Source organism: Odontesthes bonariensis, chromosome 9 (genome assembly GCF_027942865.1).
Source record: "Odontesthes bonariensis isolate fOdoBon6 chromosome 9, fOdoBon6.hap1, whole genome shotgun sequence".
NCBI lineage: Eukaryota > Metazoa > Chordata > Actinopteri > Atheriniformes > Atherinopsidae > Odontesthes > Odontesthes bonariensis.
Window position 1 is genome coordinate 2,107,982 of NC_134514.1, and position 20,004 is coordinate 2,127,985.

The 20,004-nt window shown below is 48.9% G+C and overlaps 1 protein-coding gene across 2 annotated transcripts in view; it reads right to left on the bottom strand.

Annotated features, from left to right (window-relative positions):
• LOC142387960 (fibroblast growth factor 12-like) overlaps window positions 1-20,004 on the bottom strand; it is a 62,591-nt gene that overhangs the window by 29,946 nt on the left and 12,641 nt on the right. Inside the window, exon 1 of one of the 2 annotated variants that reach the window (XM_075472744.1) lies at window positions 9,956-10,290. The exons of the other annotated variant lie outside the window; for it this stretch is intronic. Coding sequence (XP_075328859.1) covers window positions 9,956-10,061 — 106 coding nt within the window. The 5' untranslated portion in view covers window positions 10,062-10,290. Of the gene's footprint in view, window positions 1-9,955; window positions 10,291-20,004 lie in introns of those variants that run through there. 2 annotated transcript variants of the gene reach the window in all.

A 20,004-nucleotide genomic window follows, 5' to 3' on the forward strand; every position in this document is an offset into this window, starting at 1 on the left:
TATGCAGTATGCAGTATGTAGTATGCAGTATGCAGTATGAAGTATGAAGTATGCAGTATGCAGTATGCAGTATGTAGTATGTAGTATTCAGTATGAAGTATGAAGTATGCAGTATGCAGTATGCAGTATGCAGTATGTAGTATGCAGTATGCAGTATGAAGTATGTAGTATGTAGTATGCAGTATGCAGTATGCAGTATGCAGTATGAAGTATGAAGTATGCAGTATGAAGTATGAAGTATGCAGTATGCAGTATGCAGTATGAAGTATGTAGTATGTAGTATGAAGTATGCAGTATGCAGTATGCAGTATGCAGTATGTAGTATGCAGTATGCAGTATGCAGTATGCAGTATGAAGTATGAAGTATGCAGTATGAAGTATGAAGTATGCAGTATGCAGTATGCAGTATGAAGTATGTAGTATGTAGTATGCAGTATGTAGTATGTAGTATGTAGTATGCAGTATATAGTATGTAGTATGCAGTATGAGTTTTTAATTTTTGTTTTTTAATTTTAAATTTTTTTAATAAAATTTTTTCTTTTTTCTTTTTATTTGGTTTTATTGCCTTCTTGTGATTTTATGTAGCTGTGAAGCACTTTGAATTGCCCTGTGTACGAATTGTGCTGTATAAATAAAATTGCCTTGCCTTGCCTATGTAGTATGTAGTTTCGAACACATTGGTTAAGGACTCTGGTTAAGGACTCTGGTTAAGGACTCTGGTTAAGGACTCTGGTTTAGGACTCTGGTTTAGGACTCTGGTTAAGGACTCTGGTTAAGGACTCTGGTTTAGGACTCTGGTCCTGGACCTTTGTACAGTTATTTGTCTCGTTTGTCTCTGGCCACCTGTCCAGGCGAACCCGCCTCTCACCAATAGCGGCTGGGATAGGCTCCGCCCCCCCGCGACCTTAAATTGGATTAAGTGGGTGTAGAAAATGGATGTTTTCATCACAATTAATCTGACAGCTGAGGCTTTATTTTTACAGATCCTGTCCCACATAATTATTTCTGTGTTTCTGCAGAGAAACACGTTTAAACGACACATTTTAACCTGTAAAATGATGTCCTGATGATCTGTAATACCCCTGCTTAATCTCAGATCCTCAGATTAAAAGCGAAGGAACAGGACGGTCCGTGAGTCTGGCCTTGGTTCTGGGTTCATATCTTCAGAATAACTGCAGAGAACCTGCAGCTCTGACAGCCTCCCGCTGCAGCTGAGCAGAAAGCGGCTGAGGAACGGCGTGTAGGCGGCGCTGCGCGTTCAAACCGAGCGCTCGCTGCAGGTTAACAGCAGCTGAAAAGCCTCCATTGTCCCGCTGCCTTTTGTTTCCCAACAAACGTGCACCCAGAATGTATTTATACATCAGAATCCTCCGGTTTCTGCTGCTGATGATTCATCCCACACAGCAAACCCTGAATCCAGGATTCATTCCTTCTCCTGTAAACCAGGAGAAGTCAGGTCATGTGACGCATCTTTGAAACAAACGCTCATCATCTGCATACGGTGAGGACCGTGATGATGTCACGACCTCGTGTTTAATCCGCTCCAGAAGGAAACAACTTTAAAACATTTCACGTGTTTCATGTGAAAAATGATCATTTTGAACATTTCTTGTGATAAAAATCAAACGACATGTTTAGAGGCCGATTCACCGCTGATTATTAATAATATGCAGATTAAAAATATAGATTATTAATACTGATTGTGTCCTAAAGTGAGAAAACAATATGAATCTGCCACTGATTTGTTCGTTCAAACAGCAGATGACTAACAAGTTTGTTGGTCCCTTCAGTTCCTGAGCTGCTGGGTTGAAAAAGTGTCCCAAAAGTTTTAATTTAAAGCTCCAAAAGACTCAGAAACCCGGAGTGAGAGCTAAATATACAGGAAGTATGAGGTGGGGGGGCATCCGGGGAGGGTAATCAGCTGAATCATGTTGGGAAACATGGTGACAAACTGCTGGTTAAAGGTTTACTGGCTACAGATCCTCCAGGTGTTCAGAGTGAACCAATCAGCTTAAAGCTCTGTGCTCAGTTAAACCGGGAACGTGCTGCCATCTGGTGGCGAACAGGAGCATTACAGGTTAATTTTCTCTGCTTCTTTTTGTTTCTATAAGTTCCTTTTGTCATGAGCAAAGTGCATCAGAGAGATAAATACTTTTACTGTCAGTGAGCTGCAGGGTTTTTCCTTCATGGATGTTTCCAGAGGCAACGAGGCATCAGTTATTCCACTAAAACTATGCACTGTACATGCTTATTCACATCATTTTGGACTATATTAGTATAAATACAACAACAATGACGATAATAATTAGAAGAATTTGAATTGTGATTTTCTCAACCTCTCATTTAAACAATCTGTACTTGTTTATAACATTTGTAAACGCTCAAATTAAATATAATATGCATAAATATATAACTTTTATAACCTTGCTGTCTTGTGCAAAGTGGATAGTCAAACACAAATACATTTAAAAACATGATTTCTATATTATTTAATTATTTTTTACTTTATTATCAGCACTATGAATAATAAAGGGCAGATTATGAATCAGCACCATGGAGCAAATTCTTATCTGTACAGTTTATGTCTTGATAAAAGTATGAAATGTCACTTTGTGTGTGTGTTTTATGTGCTTTAGATTACAGTTTATCAATCATGTTTCATTCAGCAGAGATGCCTCGTAAGAAGAGGACGTTAAAGCAAAAACAAAAGGAACGTTTCACTTTGGTGCCCCCTTTTTACTCTGAGCCCCTGCCCCTCCAAATGTCTGTGTACGGCCCTGCAGGAAACATGAAACACAACCTCAGAGCAGCTGGAAGGGTGAAAAAAGCAACAATTCTTCCATTTAACTTCTGACTTTGTTTCATAGCAAACAAAACAAACCTAAAGATATTTCCAGCTTCGTTTTATCTGATAACAAACATCATTTCTACTCCTCAGACCTGCAACACATCCCATAAAATGGATGTTTACGCTCTGTAGGTCGTTCATCTGTTCCATTTGTTTCTTATTTTAACTGTTTCTGCATAAATAAGTGATGATGATGATGTTGGTGCGTTAAATGTTTGATGTAGAATCACTAATTCAGGACACGCAGCTGCTGCAAAATTCATGATTCTGAAAAGCAAAAAGCTTCAGTTATTTTTACTCTGAAACTCAAACTCAGCGTCGATCTTTGTGAGGACGCTCAGTGGCGCCATGTTTCCCCAGAACTAAACCCAAACCCGGTTCTGCTCTGAACCTGTTGGTTAGGGTTCAGTTAAAGGCTGAGCTTCCTCTTCCCTCCTGATTTCATCTGCTTATTTGTTCATTTCATTTGATTTATTCACTCATTAACAGGAGCTAAATTCACCCTCACAGAGGTGCAGTTGCTCACTTTGGCCACCAGAGGGAGACAGAAACCCTATAATACAGATCAGGTCATACTGGAAGTCATCACATATCTCTTATTTCCCTCCTCTGTGCTCCCGCCTGTGAGTCCGAACTCAGGATGTATAAAAAAAAACTCATCTGGAGAAGAGAGGAGCTCTGAGAGGCTGACAGAGAGCATAAAACACATCTGTTAAAGCTGAGTCACACCGAAGTGAGGCTCTGAAGTCTCAGTTTATTAAATACTACCTTAAATACTGCCTGGTTCAGGCTGGGAAATGAGATGAGCTTTAACTCGTCTCCCAGAGAAACCATAAATCCTTCAGCTGATGTCCAGCCTTCATTCAAAAACTGACACTGAGTGGGCGTGTCTTCAGCTTTAGGTAAACCATCTTTAAAAGTCTCCAGGGACACATGATGAAAGTGTTTCCTGTGTGTTTATTTGGGTGTTTCAATGTGAACAGTTCAAGTCATCCATCCATCATCTTCCTCTTATCTAACATTTGCACAAATATCATCATAGTCCAATATAATGTAAATTACCCATATGCCCTATATTTCTTATTGGTTCAGTCTGCTCAGTTAAATTTATTTTTACCTTTATTGTTAAATGTAAAAATCTGTTTTTATTTAGTTTACTGATGTTAATTGTTATTACTAGTATTATTATTATTTACCCTACTCTTCATACTGTAGATTTGTTTATAGCTGATGTGTATTTCTCTATTTTTATTCTATTTGCTTGTTTTTCTGTACGCTGCTGCAACACAATAATTTCCCAAATTGGGATGAATAAAGTACTTATCTATCTATCTATCTATCTATCTATCTATCTATCTATCTATCTAACTGTGGTCAGAACCAACAGGTCCAGGAGTTAAACCCAGTCCCCCTCTCCAGCTCCTCCTGGAGGATCCCGAGGTGTTCCCAGGTCAGATGGGATGTATAATCCCTCCAGAAAGTTCTGGTTCTGACCCGGGGCCTCCTCCCAGGAGGCATCCTAACAGAGGAACCACCTCAGCTGACTCCTTTCTCTGTGGAGGAGCAGCGGCTCTACTCCCAGCCCCCCCTGGATGGAGGAGCTCCTCCCCCTATATCTAAGCCCCGCCCCCCTCTGAAGGAAACTCATTTCAGCCGCTCGTATCCACGACCTCCTTCTTTGGGTCTCTGCCCAGATCTGAGCCCACAGCTGAGGGTTGGAGCAAAGCTGGAGCAGCAACCTGAAAGCTTCTCACTGAGAACCAGATCCAGAGATGCTGAAGCTCCTCCCCCTGAGGCTGAAGCTCCTCCCCCTGAGGCAGAGACTCAGATATTTAAACATAAACTAATTTTGACTTGTACGGGATAATGAGTTCTTCACCAATCAGGAGCATCGGTGCACCGTCTACACCCACCTACACAGGGCTGCAGCGACTTTCTCCAGGTCATCAACAGAAAAAGTTTCACCTTGGTTAAAACTCTTCTCCAGACCAAAACGAGTTTTCTTTGCATGCGGTTTCCAGCAGGGAGCAACAGAGCTGAGGTCAGCCGAGGTCAGACCTGATACACTTTGTTGTAACTTCCACTAAACACAGGAGTCGGATGGTACCAAGTCTCCAGTATTATTAGCGTAAAAGTGGTTATGTTTATCCAATATGGACCTCAGAGAGAAAACATGGTTGGACCAAGTACGGACCCTTGAGGTACACTGGTATACACAGGTATACTGCAGAGTTATTTTTCCCTGTTTCCAGGTGACGAGGCGGAGCAGCTGGCTGGTGTTCGGACAACAAACCTGGACCTCAACACCAGCGAGACCGAAGAGCTGACTGCTGGTTCTGGGTGTTCACTCAGGAGCCAACACCACTGTTCCCAATGAGAAGGCTCAGCAGAGACTTTATCGAAGAACACTTCAGAAAAACAACCTCACTGAAAGGATGCTACGGTCCCTAAACCAAGCACAGGAAGGTGAACAACCAATCAACCACTTTCACCATAGACGTAAGAGATTGGGTCGTCTAACGTAGCGCCGCCTACTGATCGGGGGGTGAACTGCCTTGGGTATCCGACAGCCCGACGGAGAACTTCGAAAGGTTTAACAGCCTCTCCGTGACCATGGAGAAGCAAACTGAGGCCTTTAGATGTGTTTAAAGCTCTGCAGGTGTTGCAGCTGGCCCTTGTTTTGTCCTTTTTGGTGAAACTTTGGAGCACTTCCGCCTCGCCGCCATGTTGGAAACATTCTGAGCCAAAATACGAAGCGAGCACATGACGTCAGCAGAGCCTATAAACGGGATCGTTCGGCAGGCGGATTAACGAGTCCATGGAGTCGAACTCCTGGGAGGTTCAAGTCGTTTAATTCTGTCTCATGAAGTTAATCTCAAACAATAAGATATCAATAAAGGAAAAAATAAACATTTTAAGTATGATTTTGGAATAGTTTCTGGACCTATGATGAAATGAGTCCCCAAACCAGATAAAACCTAAACAAAACTTAGAGCCCCATCACAAGATTGTGGATTTCACCGTCTTGAAAAACCAATGAGGACTGAAGCTGGGCCTTATATTAGAAACTGAGCAAAATAATGTTGTTAGCACTTTGTTTTACTTGACACGGACATAATGTGGTCATCCCCACGGAGAACTTCGAAAGGTTTAATAGCCTCTGCGTGACCACGGAGTCGGATTGACGGATAACGACGGAGTAGCATACCGAGGCCTTAACGCTAACTTCTGAGGTGGCACCCATGATGAACCTGCTTCTTATTACCTGTTTGAGCCAGACAAACTGGTTAGAAAACAATTAAATTTAATTCAATTAATTTTTATTTATATAAGGCCAAATACAACAAATGTCCTCTCAAGGCACTTAAATAATAAAGTCCAATTCAAGCCAATTGGAATTCAATTCATTGCAATCATAAATATTTTTGGTCAGTTCTGTGGTTCTGGTTCTGAGTTCTGGTCTGTTTTTGTGGTTAGTTTGTGTCTCACCTCCTTATTTCCATCATTCTGGGTTCAGCTGAGTTCTGGGCTGAGAGCAGAGGAACAACGGTCCATCAGCGCTGTCGGCCCAGAAAGTGGAAGAAGAAGACAAACAGGAGGACGGGACTGTGTTCTGATGAGTCCGGTTTAATAATAACGCACTGAACGTCGGCTGAAAGTCACCTGAAGGGCGTCAGAGTGTTTGTACATGCTGAGGTATGTGCGACATGTTTGGTGGAGGCGATGAGAAGGTGTGAGTCACTGAGAGCTGATGGCAGATATTTATAATCTATAACCAGGAGGGGGCTGAACCGTCTGAAGCTTCACTGCTTCTCACAGACAGATACTGAATATTTCTGCTGAAACTTTCACTGCTTCACAGATCATTTAAATCTTAAAGTAAAAGAAAACTGTGAACTTAGGAAATTATACATGTTTTAATTCATCTGTATATGTTCTTTACACATAAATTAAATTTTTTTTCAGTTCTTATTCTCTAAAATGTTTATTTCTTTATAATTGTATTATTTTGTCTCTTGCTTTGGTCATTTCTAAAACTCAGTTAAAATAAATACATTGAATCAGGGCGGGGCATATCCCAGCTCACACCGGGCAGGGCCTATCCCAGCTCACACTGGGAGGAGCCTATCCTAGCTCACACCGGGCGGGGCCTATCCCAGCTCACACTGGGAGGAGCCTATCCTAACTCACACTGGGCGGAGCCTATCCTAGCTCACACCGGGCGGGGCCTATCCCAGCTCACACCGGGCGGAGCCTATCCCAGCTCACACTGGGCGGAGCCTATGCCAGCTCACACTGGGCGGGGCCTATCCTAGCTCACACTGGGCGGGGCCTATCCTAGCTCACACTGGGCGGAGCCTATCCCAGCAACACTGGGCAGGGCCTATGCCAGCTCACACCGGGCGGGGCCTATGCCAGCTCACACTGGGCGGAGCCTATCCCAGCTCACACTGGGCAGGGCCTATGCCAGCTCACACTGGGCAGGGCCTATCCTAGCTCACACTGGGCGGAGCGTATCCCAGCTCACACTGGGCGGGGCCTATGCCAGCTCAAATTGGGCGGGGCCTATCCTAGCTCACACCGGGCGGGGCCTATCCTAGCTCACACCGGGCGGGGCCTATCCTAGCTCACACCGGGCGGGGCATATCCCAGCTCACACTGGGTGGGGCCTATCCTAGCTCACACCGGGCGGGGCATATCCCAGCTCACACTGGGTGGGGCCTATCCTAGCTCACACCGGGCGGGGCCTATCCCAGCTCACACCGGGCGGGGCCTATCCCAGCTCACACTGGGAGGAGCCTATCCTAGCTCACACCGGGCGGGGCCTATCCCAGCTCACACTGGGAGGAGCCTATCCCAGTTCACACTGGGAGGAGCCTATCCCAGCTCCCACTGGGAGGAGCCTATCCTAACTCACACTGGGCGGAGCCTATCCTAGCTCACACCGGGCGGGGCCTATCCCAGCTCACACCGGGCGGGGCCTATCCCAGCTCACACTGGGCGGAGCCTATGCCAGCTCACACTGGGCGGGGCCTATCCTAGCTCACACTGGGCGGAGCCTATCCTAGCTCACACTGGGCGGGGCCTATCCTAGCTCACACTGGGCGGAGCCTATCCCAGCAACACTGGGCAGGGCCTATGCCAGCTCACACTGGGCGGGGCCTATGCCAGCTCACACTGGGCGGGGCCTATCCCAGCTCACACTGGGCAGGGCCTATGCCAGCTCACACTGGGCGGGGCCTATCCTAGCTCACACTGGGCGGAGCGTATCCCAGCTCACACTGGGCAGGGCCTATCCCAGCTCACACTGGGCGGAGCCTATCCCAGCTCACACTGGGCGGAGCCTATCCCAGCTCACACTGGGCAGGGCCTATGCCAGCTCACACTGGGCAGGGCCTATCCTAGCTCACACTGGGCGGAGCGTATCCCAGCTCACACTGGGCAGGGCCTATGCCAGCTCACACCGGGCGGGGCCTATCCCAGCTCACACTGGGCGGAGCCTATCCCAGCTCACACTGGGCGGAGCCTATCCCAGCAACACTGGGCAGGGCCTATGCCAGCTCACACTGGGCGGGGTCTATGCCAGCTCACACTGGGCGGGGCCTATCCTAGCTAACACCGGGCGGGGCCTATCCTAACTCACACTGGGCGGGGCCTATCCCAGCTCACACTGGGAGGAGCCTATCCCAGCTCACACTGGGCGGGGCCTATCCTAGCTCACACTGGGCGGGGCCTATCCTAGCTCACACCGGGCGGGGCCTATCCCAGCTCACACCGGGCGGAGCCTATCCCAGCTCACACTGGGAGGAGCCTATCCCAGCTCACACTGGGAGGAGCCTATCCCAGCTCACACTGGGCGGGGCCTATCCTAGCTCACACTGGGCGGGGCCTATCCTAGCTCACACTGGGCGGGGCCTATCCCAGCTCACACCGGGCGGAGCCTATCCCAGCTCACACCGGGCGGAGCCTATCCCAGCTCACACTGGGCGGGGCCTATCCTAGCTCACACCGGGCGGGGCCTATCCCAGCTCACACCGGGCGGAGCCTATCCCAGCTCACACTGGGAGGAGCCTATCCCAGCTCACACTGGGAGGAGCCTATCCTAACTCATACTGGGCGGAGCCTATCCCAGTACACCTTCGACAGGTCGCCAGTCCATTACAAGGCTGAATTTAATTGCTGGTTTTTAAAGCGATATAAAACTCCTCAGTTGTAAGAACTTTTTCTACATGAACTGATTTATTTTTTTATGGTTTTCAGGTTTATTATTTTGCTTAATTTCAGAAGCACAAACCCAGGCTAGAGATCTTGGAGTTGTTTAACTTTAACGGCCACACTGAGGCTGGAGCCAAACCAGGTTTTTAAACCCCTGAAACAAACATTGAGAGTCAAAGGTCTCGTGTCCAGGTGAGATTTAGAGCGGCTCATTCAGGCCGACTACCTCAGATCTTTACTCTGGTTACCAGTTACCAACAGAACAGACTTTAAACGGTTGCTGCTGGCTTACAAATCGATGGAACAAACTTCCTGCTCATATTAAACGTGTCCAAACTAAAGCTTTCAAAGTTAAACTGAAAACTCTGCTGTTATCTATTTCTTAAGCTTCTTAAAGCCTTTTCTGGGGCCCTTTGAATCGTCTTTTTGTATAAAATGTGCTTTACAGATAAACTTTTTATTGCCCCTCGTATTATCCATAAGGTTCCTTATAGTTTTCTCTAAAGAGTTTTCTGTTAATCATCTGACTCTGTAAATACTTTAACAGTAGACTTTAACAGTATGAGTATGTGTGTATTCACTGGATAGGTTTGCCTTGTTTTACTTCAGTCACAGTTTAATCTTCTAACCGTATGAACCTGCTCACAGCATCATTTTCACGTGTTGTATGAGGAAATAAATCAGATTCTCAACAGATTGACTTGTTTTGGACACAAACGGGCAAAGTTTTGCATTTAAAACTGCTTTTAGAAATATTTAAATGTCTCACTTTGAGTGTTTATGATCTCTGAGACGTTTTAAATCTGAAGCTCCATCAGACAAACAAACAGCCAGGTTCCGTCCTACTTCCTACATCGAGTCCGGACCGCTGCTGTGTCTCTGAGGACTCACCCTGCTGGCTGCTGTCCCTGTAAATGCTGCCCTCCTCATCATCTTCCTCCTCTCCTTTGCTGTCTCTGGACAGAAGGCGACGGAACAGGCTGCAGTAGCGGGTCATGGTGTGCAGAGACTCAGAGTCCCGACTCAGAGACCCGACTCATAAATGCTGCTGACAGGAAACGATCTCGTAGTAAACAGAGCAGTCGCAGCTCCACACCTCTAAAAGTTTCACGTTTCAGTTCTGACACTGAAATAAACCGAGCGCCCATCCAGCTGTTGATGGTGTCAGAATGCCCCTCCGTCACCGAGGCGCTCAGCGAGTGTGAACAATATGATCTCAGCTGTCATCTGTGGCTTCAGCTCCGGGTAAAACAGAGGAAGAGTCGGGTTACAGCCGCTCCATGAACTCCTGTTACTGTATGTAAAACACACAAAACCACCATCCAGCTGGCAGCAAACACGACTTTGTATTCAACACTCCCCACCAGCAGGGGGCAGCAACACTCCCCACCAGCAGGGGGCAGCAACACACCCCACCAGCAGGGGGCAGCAACACTCCCCATCAGCAGGGGGCAGCAACACTCCCCACCAGCAGGGAGCAGCAACACTCCCCACCAGCAGGAAGCAGCGACACTCCCCACCAGCAGGGGGCAGCAACACTTCACCAGCAGGAAGCAGCAACACTCCCCATCAGCAGGGGGCAGCAACACTACCCACCAGCAGGAAGCAGCAACACTCCCCACCAGCAGGGAGCAGCAACACTCCCCACCAGCAGGGGGCAGCAACACTCCCCACCAGCAGGGGGCAGCAACACTCCCCACCAGCAGGAAGCAGCAACACTCCCCACCAGCAGGGGGCAGCAACACCTCACCAGCAGGAAGCAGCAACACTCCCCATCAGCAGGGAGCAGCAACACTCCCCACCAGCAGGAAGCAGCAACACTCCCCACCAGCAGGGGGCAGCAACACTCCCCACCAGCAGGAAGCAGCAACACTCCCCACCAGCAGGGGGCAGCAACACTACCCACCAGCAGGAAGCAGCAACACTACCCACCAGCAGGAAGCAGCAACACTCCCCACCAGCAGGGAGCAGCAACACTCCCCACCAGCAGGGGGCAGCAACACTCCCCACCAGCAGGGGGCAGCAACACTCCCCACCAGCAGGAAGCAGCAACACTCCCCACCAGCAGGGGGCAGCAACACTTCACCAGCAGGAAGCAGCAACACTCCCCATCAGCAGGGAGCAGCAACACTCCCCACCAGCAGGAAGCAGCAACACTCCCCACCAGCAGGGGGCAGCAACACTCCCCACCAGCAGGAAGCAGCAACACTCCCCACCAGCAGGGGGCAGCAACACTACCCACCAGCAGGAAGCAGCAACACTCCCCACCAGCAGGAAGCAGCAACACTCCCCACCAGCAGGGAGCAGCAACACTACCCACCAGCAGGAAGCAGCAACACTACCCACCAGCAGGAAGCAGCAACACTACCCACCAGCAGGGGGCAGCAACACTCCCCACCAGCAGGAAGCAGCAACACTCCCCACCAGCAGGAAGCAGCAACACTCCCCACCAGCAGGAAGCAGCAACACTCCCCACCAGCAGGGGGCAGCAACACTCCCCACCAGCAGGGGGCAGCAACACTCCCCACCAGCAGGAAGCAGCAACACTACCCAGCAGCAGGGGGCAGCAACACTCCCCACCAGCAGGGAGCAGCAACACTCTCCACCAGCAGGAAGCAGCAACACTCCCCACCAGCAGGAAGCAGCAACACTACCCAGCAGCAGGGGGCAGCAACACTCCCCACCAGCAGGGAGCAGCAACACTCTCCACCAGCAGGAAGCAGCAACACTCCCCACCAGCAGGAAGCAGCAACACTACCCAGCAGCAGGAAGCAGCAACACTACCCAGCAGCAGGAAGCAGCAACACTCCCCACCAGCAGGAAGCAGCAACACTCCCCACCAGCAGGAAGCAGCAACACTCCCCACCAGCAGGGAGCAGCAACACTACCCACCAGCAGGAAGCAGCAACACTCCCCACCAGCAGGGCGCAGCAACACTCCCCACCAGCAGGAAGCAGCAACACTCCCCACCAGTAGGGAGCAGCAACACTACCCACCAGCAGGAAGCAGCAACACTCCCCACCAGCAGGAAGCAGCAACACTCCCCACCAGCAGGAAGCAGCAACACTCCCCACCAGCAGGGAGCAGCAACACTCTCCACCAGCAGGAAGCAGCAACACTCCCCACCAGCAGGAAGCAGCAACACTCCCCACCAGCAGGAAGCAGCAACACTCCCCACCAGCAGGAAGCAGCAACACTACCCAGCAGCAGGAAGCAGCAACACTCCCCACCAGCAGGAAGCAGCAACACTCCCCACCAGCAGGAAGCAGCAACACTACCCAGCAGCAGGAAGCAGCAACACTACCCAGCAGCAGGAAGCAGCAACACTACCCAGCAGCAGGAAGCAGCAACACTCTCCACCAGCAGGAAGCAGCAACACTCCCCACCAGCAGGAAGCAGCAACACTACCCAGCAGCAGGAAGCAGCAACACTACCCAGCAGCAGGAAGCAGCAACACTACCCACCAGCAGGAAGCAGCAACACTCCCCAGCAGCAGGAAGCAGCAACACTACCCAGCAGCAGGGGGCAGCAACACTCCCCACCAGCAGGGAGCAGCAACACTCCCCACCAGCAGGAAGCAGCAACACTACCCACCAGCAGGGAGCAGCAACACTACCCACCAGCAGGAAGCAGCAACACTCCCCAGCAGCAGGAAGCAGCAACACTACCCACCAGCAGGAAGCAGCAACACTCCCCACCAGCAGGGAGCAGCAACACTCCCCAGCAGCAGGAAGCAGCAACACTACCCACCAGCAGGGAGCAGCAACACTACCCACCAGCAGGGAGCAGCAACACTACCCACCAGCAGGGAGCAGCAACACTACCCACCAGCAGGGAGCAGCAACACTCCCCACCAGCAGGGGGCAGCAACACTCCCCACCAGCAGGAAGCAGCAACACTCCCCACCAGCAGGGGGCAGCAACACTCCCCACCAGCAGGGAGCAGCAACACTACCCACCAGCAGGGAGCAGCAACACTCCCCACCAGCAGGAAGCAGCAACACTACCCAGCAGCAGGAAGCAGCAACACTCCCCACCAGCAGGGAGCAGCAACACTACCCACCAGCAGGGGGCAGCAACACTCCCCACCAGCAGGGGGCAGCAACACTCCCCACCAGCAGGGAGCAGCAACACTACCCACCAGCAGGGAGCAGCAACACTCCCCACCAGCAGGAAGCAGCAACACTACCCAGCAGCAGGAAGCAGCAACACTCCCCACCAGCAGGGAGCAGCAACACTACCCACCAGCAGGAAGCAGCAACACTACCCACCAGCAGGGAGCAGCAACACTACCCACCAGCAGGAAGCAGCAACACTCCCCACCAGCAGGGAGCAGCAACACTACCCACCAGCAGGGGGCAGCAACACTACCCACCAGCAGGAAGCAGCAACACTACCCAGCAGCAGGAAGCAGCAACACTACCCACCAGCAGGGAGCAGCAACACTACCCACCAGCAGGGAGCAGCAACACTACCCACCAGCAGGGAGCAGCAACACTACCCAGCAGCAGGAAGCAGCAACACTACCCACCAGCAGGGAGCAGCAACACTACCCACCAGCAGGGAGCAGCAACACTACCCAGCAGCAGGAAGCAGCAACACTACCCACCAGCAGGGAGCAGCAACACTACCCACCAGCAGGGAGCAGCAACACTACCCACCTGCAGGAAGCAGCAACACTACCCACCAACAGGAAGCAGCAACACTACCCACCAGCAGGGGGCAGCAACACTACCCACCAGCAGGAAGCAGCAACACTACCCACCAGCAGGGGGCAGCAACACTACCCATCAGAAGGAAGCAGCAACACTACCCACCAGCAGGGGGCAGCAACACTCCCCATCAGCAGGAAGCAGCAACACTCCCCACCAGCAGGAAGCAGCAACACTCCCCACCAGCAGGAAGCAGCAACACTACCCACCAGCAGGGGGCAGCAACACTCCCCACCAGCAGGAAGCAGCAACACTCCCCACCAGCAGGAAGCAGCAACACTACCCACCAGCAGGAAGCAGCAACACTACCCACCAGCAGGGGGCAGCAACACTCCCCACCAGCAGGAAGCAGCAACACTCCCCACCAGCAGGGGGCAGCAACACTCCCCATCAGCAGGAAGCAGCAACACTCCCCACCAGCAGGAAGCAGCAACACTACCCACCAGCAGGAAGCAGCAACACTACCCACCAGCAGGGAGCAGCAACACTCCCCACCAGCAGGGAGCAGCAACACTACCCACCAGCAGGGAGCAGCAACACTACCCAGCAGCAGGAAGCAGCAACACTACCCACCAGCAGGGAGCAGCAACACTCCCCACCAGCAGGGAGCAGCAACACTCCCCACCAGCAGGAAGCAGCAACACTCCCCACCAGCAGGAAGCAGCAACACTACCCACCAGCAGGGAGCAGCAACACTACCCACCAGCAGGAAGCAGCAACACTCCCCACCAGCAGGGAGCAGCAACACTCCCCACCAGCAGGAAGCAGCAACACTACCCACCAGCAGGGAGCAGCAACACTCCCCACCAGCAGGGAGCAGGGAAGCAAAGCTTTTCAGCCAACAGAAAAGTTAAAAACAGTCTTACCAACCCTCCATTTTCTGCCACTTATCCTGGTCTAAGTATAGCCTCTCCGGTGGCCCAAACCACCCTAACCCTAAGACTCCTCCCACAGCTCCGACTACAGGTAAGGGTTGGAATGTAGATCGACCTCCAGACCAACTCGTCCTTATTACTGACGCTGCCCCAATTCGCCTGTCAGTCTCACGTCTTTCTACCCGAATCGTGAATAAGACCCGAGATTTGACTCATCCCCAACCTGGATTGGGCGATCCAGCCTTTTCTGACTCATGGCCTCAGATTTAGGAGTTGCTGATTCTCATCCTGGCAGAAAAGGTTTCTGCTCGATGAAGCCGACAGCATGAAGATGCAATCCTGACCTCGCTGAACAGGAAACCCTCCGACCTTTGGCTACGCCTGACGGAGGGCGGCCGGTAATGTAATGCTGGCGGGGATCGTACAGGGACGACTACGACCATAAAATCAGGATTTTATTAGAGCAGAGCGACCGTCTGCTTTAAAGGGACAGTTCGCCTCTTCTGACATGAAGCTGTGTGACATCCCATATCAGCAACATCATTTCTGAACATCTTCTTACCCCCTGCTGCGTCCTGTGAGCAGAGTTCCAGCCTCGTTTTGGTGTTGATGAAGGTAGTCCGGCTAGTTGGCTGGGGTTTAAAAAATAAAGTGTTTTGCTTCTCAAAACAATATGCATTCAAAAGAGTAGTACATTTACGGCTAGTTACCGTAACAGGCGTGGCTGTCGGCAGGCGGCAGCAGGCAGTGATACGAAGGGAGAGAAAATAGTGCCAAGAGATTGTGAGGTCTGACTTTTTCCTGGAGAACCATTTTGTGATGCAAATGTATTACTCTTGACTTGACTTGAGACACGATGACTTGAATGACTTGAGTGTTATTCAGTTCATGTTTTCAGTTTGAATGTAAAATTAATAACTTAATTTAAAAAATAACATGGATTACCCGGTAGGAGCGCAGGCTGAGAATGGCGTCATGATTGGATCCCTACCCTGTCAGTCAGCCATGCCCTCTCTGCATACCTTAGTGTTTATTGGAGAGAATAAACTCATATCAGATATGCATCAACATGTCAGCGGGACCGAGAGTCGTTGTCTTCGGCTTTCATAATCACCATTTTGACGGCAAAAGACGAACAGCTCAGTGCAAGACATGCGGCATCAACATCTCAGACAGCCAGACGACAACTTCCAACTTTGTTCATCATTTGTAGATCCATTCTGACCAGTAAGTGCTGTTAAATTAGCTAATATTATCCTGTTAGCCTAGCCGGTAGTTAGCTAACGTTAGCTTGATATGATACGGGGTGGACAGGTTGGACACATTGGCCAATGATGTTTACTGACAGTTACTTATATCTTTGTGTTTTCACTTCATTAAGATCAGATTCTGCAGGTAAAATTGCAATAATAAGGTGACTTTGACTTGCCCAAGGAAAAGTTACTTGGGACTTGCACATGTGTGACTTGGTCCCATCTCTGCCCCTCAGATATCTGAGCATGTACTGACACAACCTGTTGATCATTGGTGCAGAAAACTGCGAGTGTTTGGTGTCCATCAGGCTGAGTATCAGCAGGTTAGATGCTCCCTGTTCAGGAGACTTCTGCAGGCTGCCATGAAGACTCTTTACAGCCTGTACATGAGCAGGCTGTTCTCAGGGTGGAGCCGTCTCATATCTCATGGGCAGCAGAGTCAGATTTAATAACTCAAACACAGAAAAGAGGAGGAGCTGGCTGTTTGCAAACGGAATGAAAGAAGAAATCTAGTTTTTCCTCTAACAGAGTTATTTCAGCCACGTTATTCGAACACTGGAATCACCTGAGTTTCCACCTAAAGGTTTTCCTTCTGCTTCATCAAGGGAAAGACGATCAGAGGTTTATTTTTTACTGTTCTGCCTGAGCCAACCAGCCTAACCAGCAGCTCTGAGGTGCATTACTGCCCCCTAGTGGACTGGAGTAGGACGGATCAGCTGAAAATGTCTCAAGCTTATCTTTGAGACTGATGTAAATTTTAGATGATTTGATCCTGCAGTCCTAACCGGGTCGTTTCCTCCGGTTAGAAACCGGTTAGGTTTCAGCCCCTCCATGTTTCACACCTCCGTCACATCACCAGACATTAGACCGCACCATCACCGTCTGCTCAGCTCCACACACATCCATCCATCTTCCTGCTGCTGCAGCCGCATTAGGTCTGACTGTTCAGCGTGCACAGCAGGCGGCGTGCACGTGTGTGTGGGACGGTTTCCAGAAGAGCCTCATAAATAATTCAAAGCTCTGCTGCCTCCGTCTCATGGAGCTACTCTTAAAGGAGCAGGAACACAGTCTGTTACTGATCATTACATTACTGATCATTACTGATTGTTACTGATCAATACTGATCAATTCTGATCATTACTGATCGTTACTGATCAATCCTGTCCTGCAGATCAAAGAAAAGAGGCCGGAGGGACCGAGTAACGTCTGGTCATCAGGTCTGAATAACCCCAACGAACAGATCTCACTCAGTGGGGTCACATGGCCCTGAATGGATCGGATTATTGGCTAAATTCCAATCAGACTGAGTTACTAAGTGCATGTAGACACCTTAATCTGACTAAGAATCGGATCGGATTCAGACCCCGAGATAACTGGGTTGAAAGTCACTCTAAATAAAAAAAAATGAGGAGTCATAACAACTGAATTTCCCCGCTGTGGGATCAATAAAGTTGATCTAATGAGAGTTTTAATAAGATTATTACCTTTTTGGAGATATTAAAGAGTTGTTCTCTGCTGTAACAAAGTTCAAATGTCGAGTAACAGAAGCTTTTATTGATGTTTGTAACACTAGCTGCAGCTATAACTGATGATAAACTGCAGAAATGGATCATTTGGGTTGTTTTCTGAGGTAAAGAGTTTAAACAGAAAGCTCCAGTGAGCACTTTTCTCTGTTAATGAGCTCATTTTCCTCTGCAGCAGCAGTTTCTGACGCGTCTCCTGATGTCTTTACTGAGCGTATAAGCAGAAAAAGGCCTGCTGTCCTCACAGCGCCCTGCTCGGCTCGGCCTACATCAGAGCAGGAGGACGGCGTCAGCACGGCGGGGAACATTCGTCTTGTTTTGTGTCTGTTTCTGGGATTTCGTGCTGTTTCCTTCTCTAAAAGAGCTCAGAGGCTCAGGTACACTGAAAAAAACAACTCATAAGATTTACTTAAAAAACCCTTTGTAAGTATTTGCACTCAAATGATTTAAGTAATATGTAATGCTGCAATATCAAGTAAATTTTACTTTTACCATAAAACATAACAGTTTTGAAGATATTAAGTAACATTTACTTAATTACATCTAAGTTTTAAGTTATATTTATTTAAACAAATTAAGTAAAGTCTACTTGTTTTTCATAGGCAGGAACATCATTTTACTCAAAATTTTGTGGCTTTTAGGCTAAAGCTAGCAGACTCTACGTATAACAGTAACTCGACCTGTTTAACATATCAAGTTACGTGCTGACAGAACGTACACACAAAGAGATAACCACACCGTCACTGAATGTAAACATGGCTAAACATGCTGCTAAAGTAACACACATAATGAATTGACGTTAGCGTAACAAAAGCTAACTTTAGCCTGAAGTTAGCAGCCCATTTGCGCCAGGAGTATGTGGAAAACGTGCTAATGTATTAGCTTACTATGAAATTGATCGATTATGTTAACAGCATTTGTAGCTTACCTTCGAAAAAATATCCCTGTGGCGAGCCTTAAAGTGCCGCTTAAGGTTGGTCGTATTTTTTCCGCCTACTTTTTGGCAACATTTGTCACCGTCTTCCTTCACAATACACTCTGTTTTATTATCTGCTGGGTTATATTTAAAATACACTCATATGTCGTCTCTGCGTTTGTGACCTCCGAGCCCCTGTGTTGAAACTGCCGCCGGTGTTATGGTCCATGATGAGTAAAAACAGTGTTACGTGTTGAGCACGTTGAGCGCTGTACGCCAGGTGGTGGGCGTGACCAAACAAGGACAGAATGCAGCAGCCTTCCTGTAGGCCGCAGCAGATGCTTTTTAGGCTTTAATTGACACACACAATAAGCAGAAATGTCACGCATTTTAAACGTCTGACAGATCACCCACTAACATTTTCGTCCATTCTCGTCTCGTCAACGAAAACTCACACACGTCTCGTCATGTTTTCCTCATCAGAGAGCTATGTTTATCTCGTCACCGTCTCGTTATCGTCATGAAAAAAAGTGGCGTCAACGAAATGATTTCGTCATCGTTGACGAAAACAACACCGTGTTCATGTCACTCAAAAAATATGCATCTAATTCAATTCAGGTTCGAGTTAAATAGTTCAAAAATCGTTTCACTTCAAAAATTCACCAGGCCAGGAAGGGGGAAGGCAATCGGGTCGGCCGGCCCTTCTAATGAGGTGTCCCTTATTTATTTTTCAGGGAGTTGGCAACTCTACTGCTGACTGATGCATGGAAGCAGGACTGAGCCCCGTCTGTTTGGTGTCTTTCTAAGTGTTAGCTGCGGCGGACACTGACCTATCCGAGGTGTGTCCTCCCTCCAAAGCCCAACTTTGAACAGGAAGAGCTGCGGAGATAATGGATGCCTGATGAAGGACGGATAAAATGGACGGATGATGACTAAAAGAGCTGAAGCGATGCGTCTCTAATGGCCTGCTAATCTATCAGCAGTCAGCAGCGTGTCTCAAACATTAAGCCAGCAGGTCTAACTAAAAGGCTAAAGTAACATGCTGCAGATCCATTTGTGTAATGGTGTTCTGCTGCCTCTGTGTATCCGGCTTCATACCTCTGATTAATGTCAGTGATGTTTGCTAACATACCAAACTAAAATGCTACAGGTGGGTACTAACGAGTTACATTTACTTGAGTAAGTTTTTGAAAACATTATACTTCTAGGAGTAGTTTTAAATCTCTATACTTTTTACTTTTACTTGAGTAGATGTGTGCAGCAGAAACTGTCCTCTTACTCCGCTACTTTAGGCTTTTCTGTAGAAGCCTCGCTCCACTGTCTGTTTCCTTGAATGACTTGCTGCTATCAGTTGTGTGTTTTGCCTTTAAGTGATATTTTAGACTGGAACTACTACGCTGAGAAGACAATTCAACTTGGCAGTGTTTACAGATGACTTTGGTTCTGTCGACTCCGCCGTCTGGAAGAACTTTAACATGAAAATGGCCGAGTAAAAGTTCCATACCCTTCTCCATGTTTGGTGGATCCGCCGATTACTTTCTTTTCCTGTTCCACAGCAGACAGCAACAGACTTTTACAGAATAAAAGCCTGTGAGCAACAGACTTTTACAGAATAAAAGCCTGTGAGCAACAGACTTTTACAGAATAAAAGCCTGTGAGCAG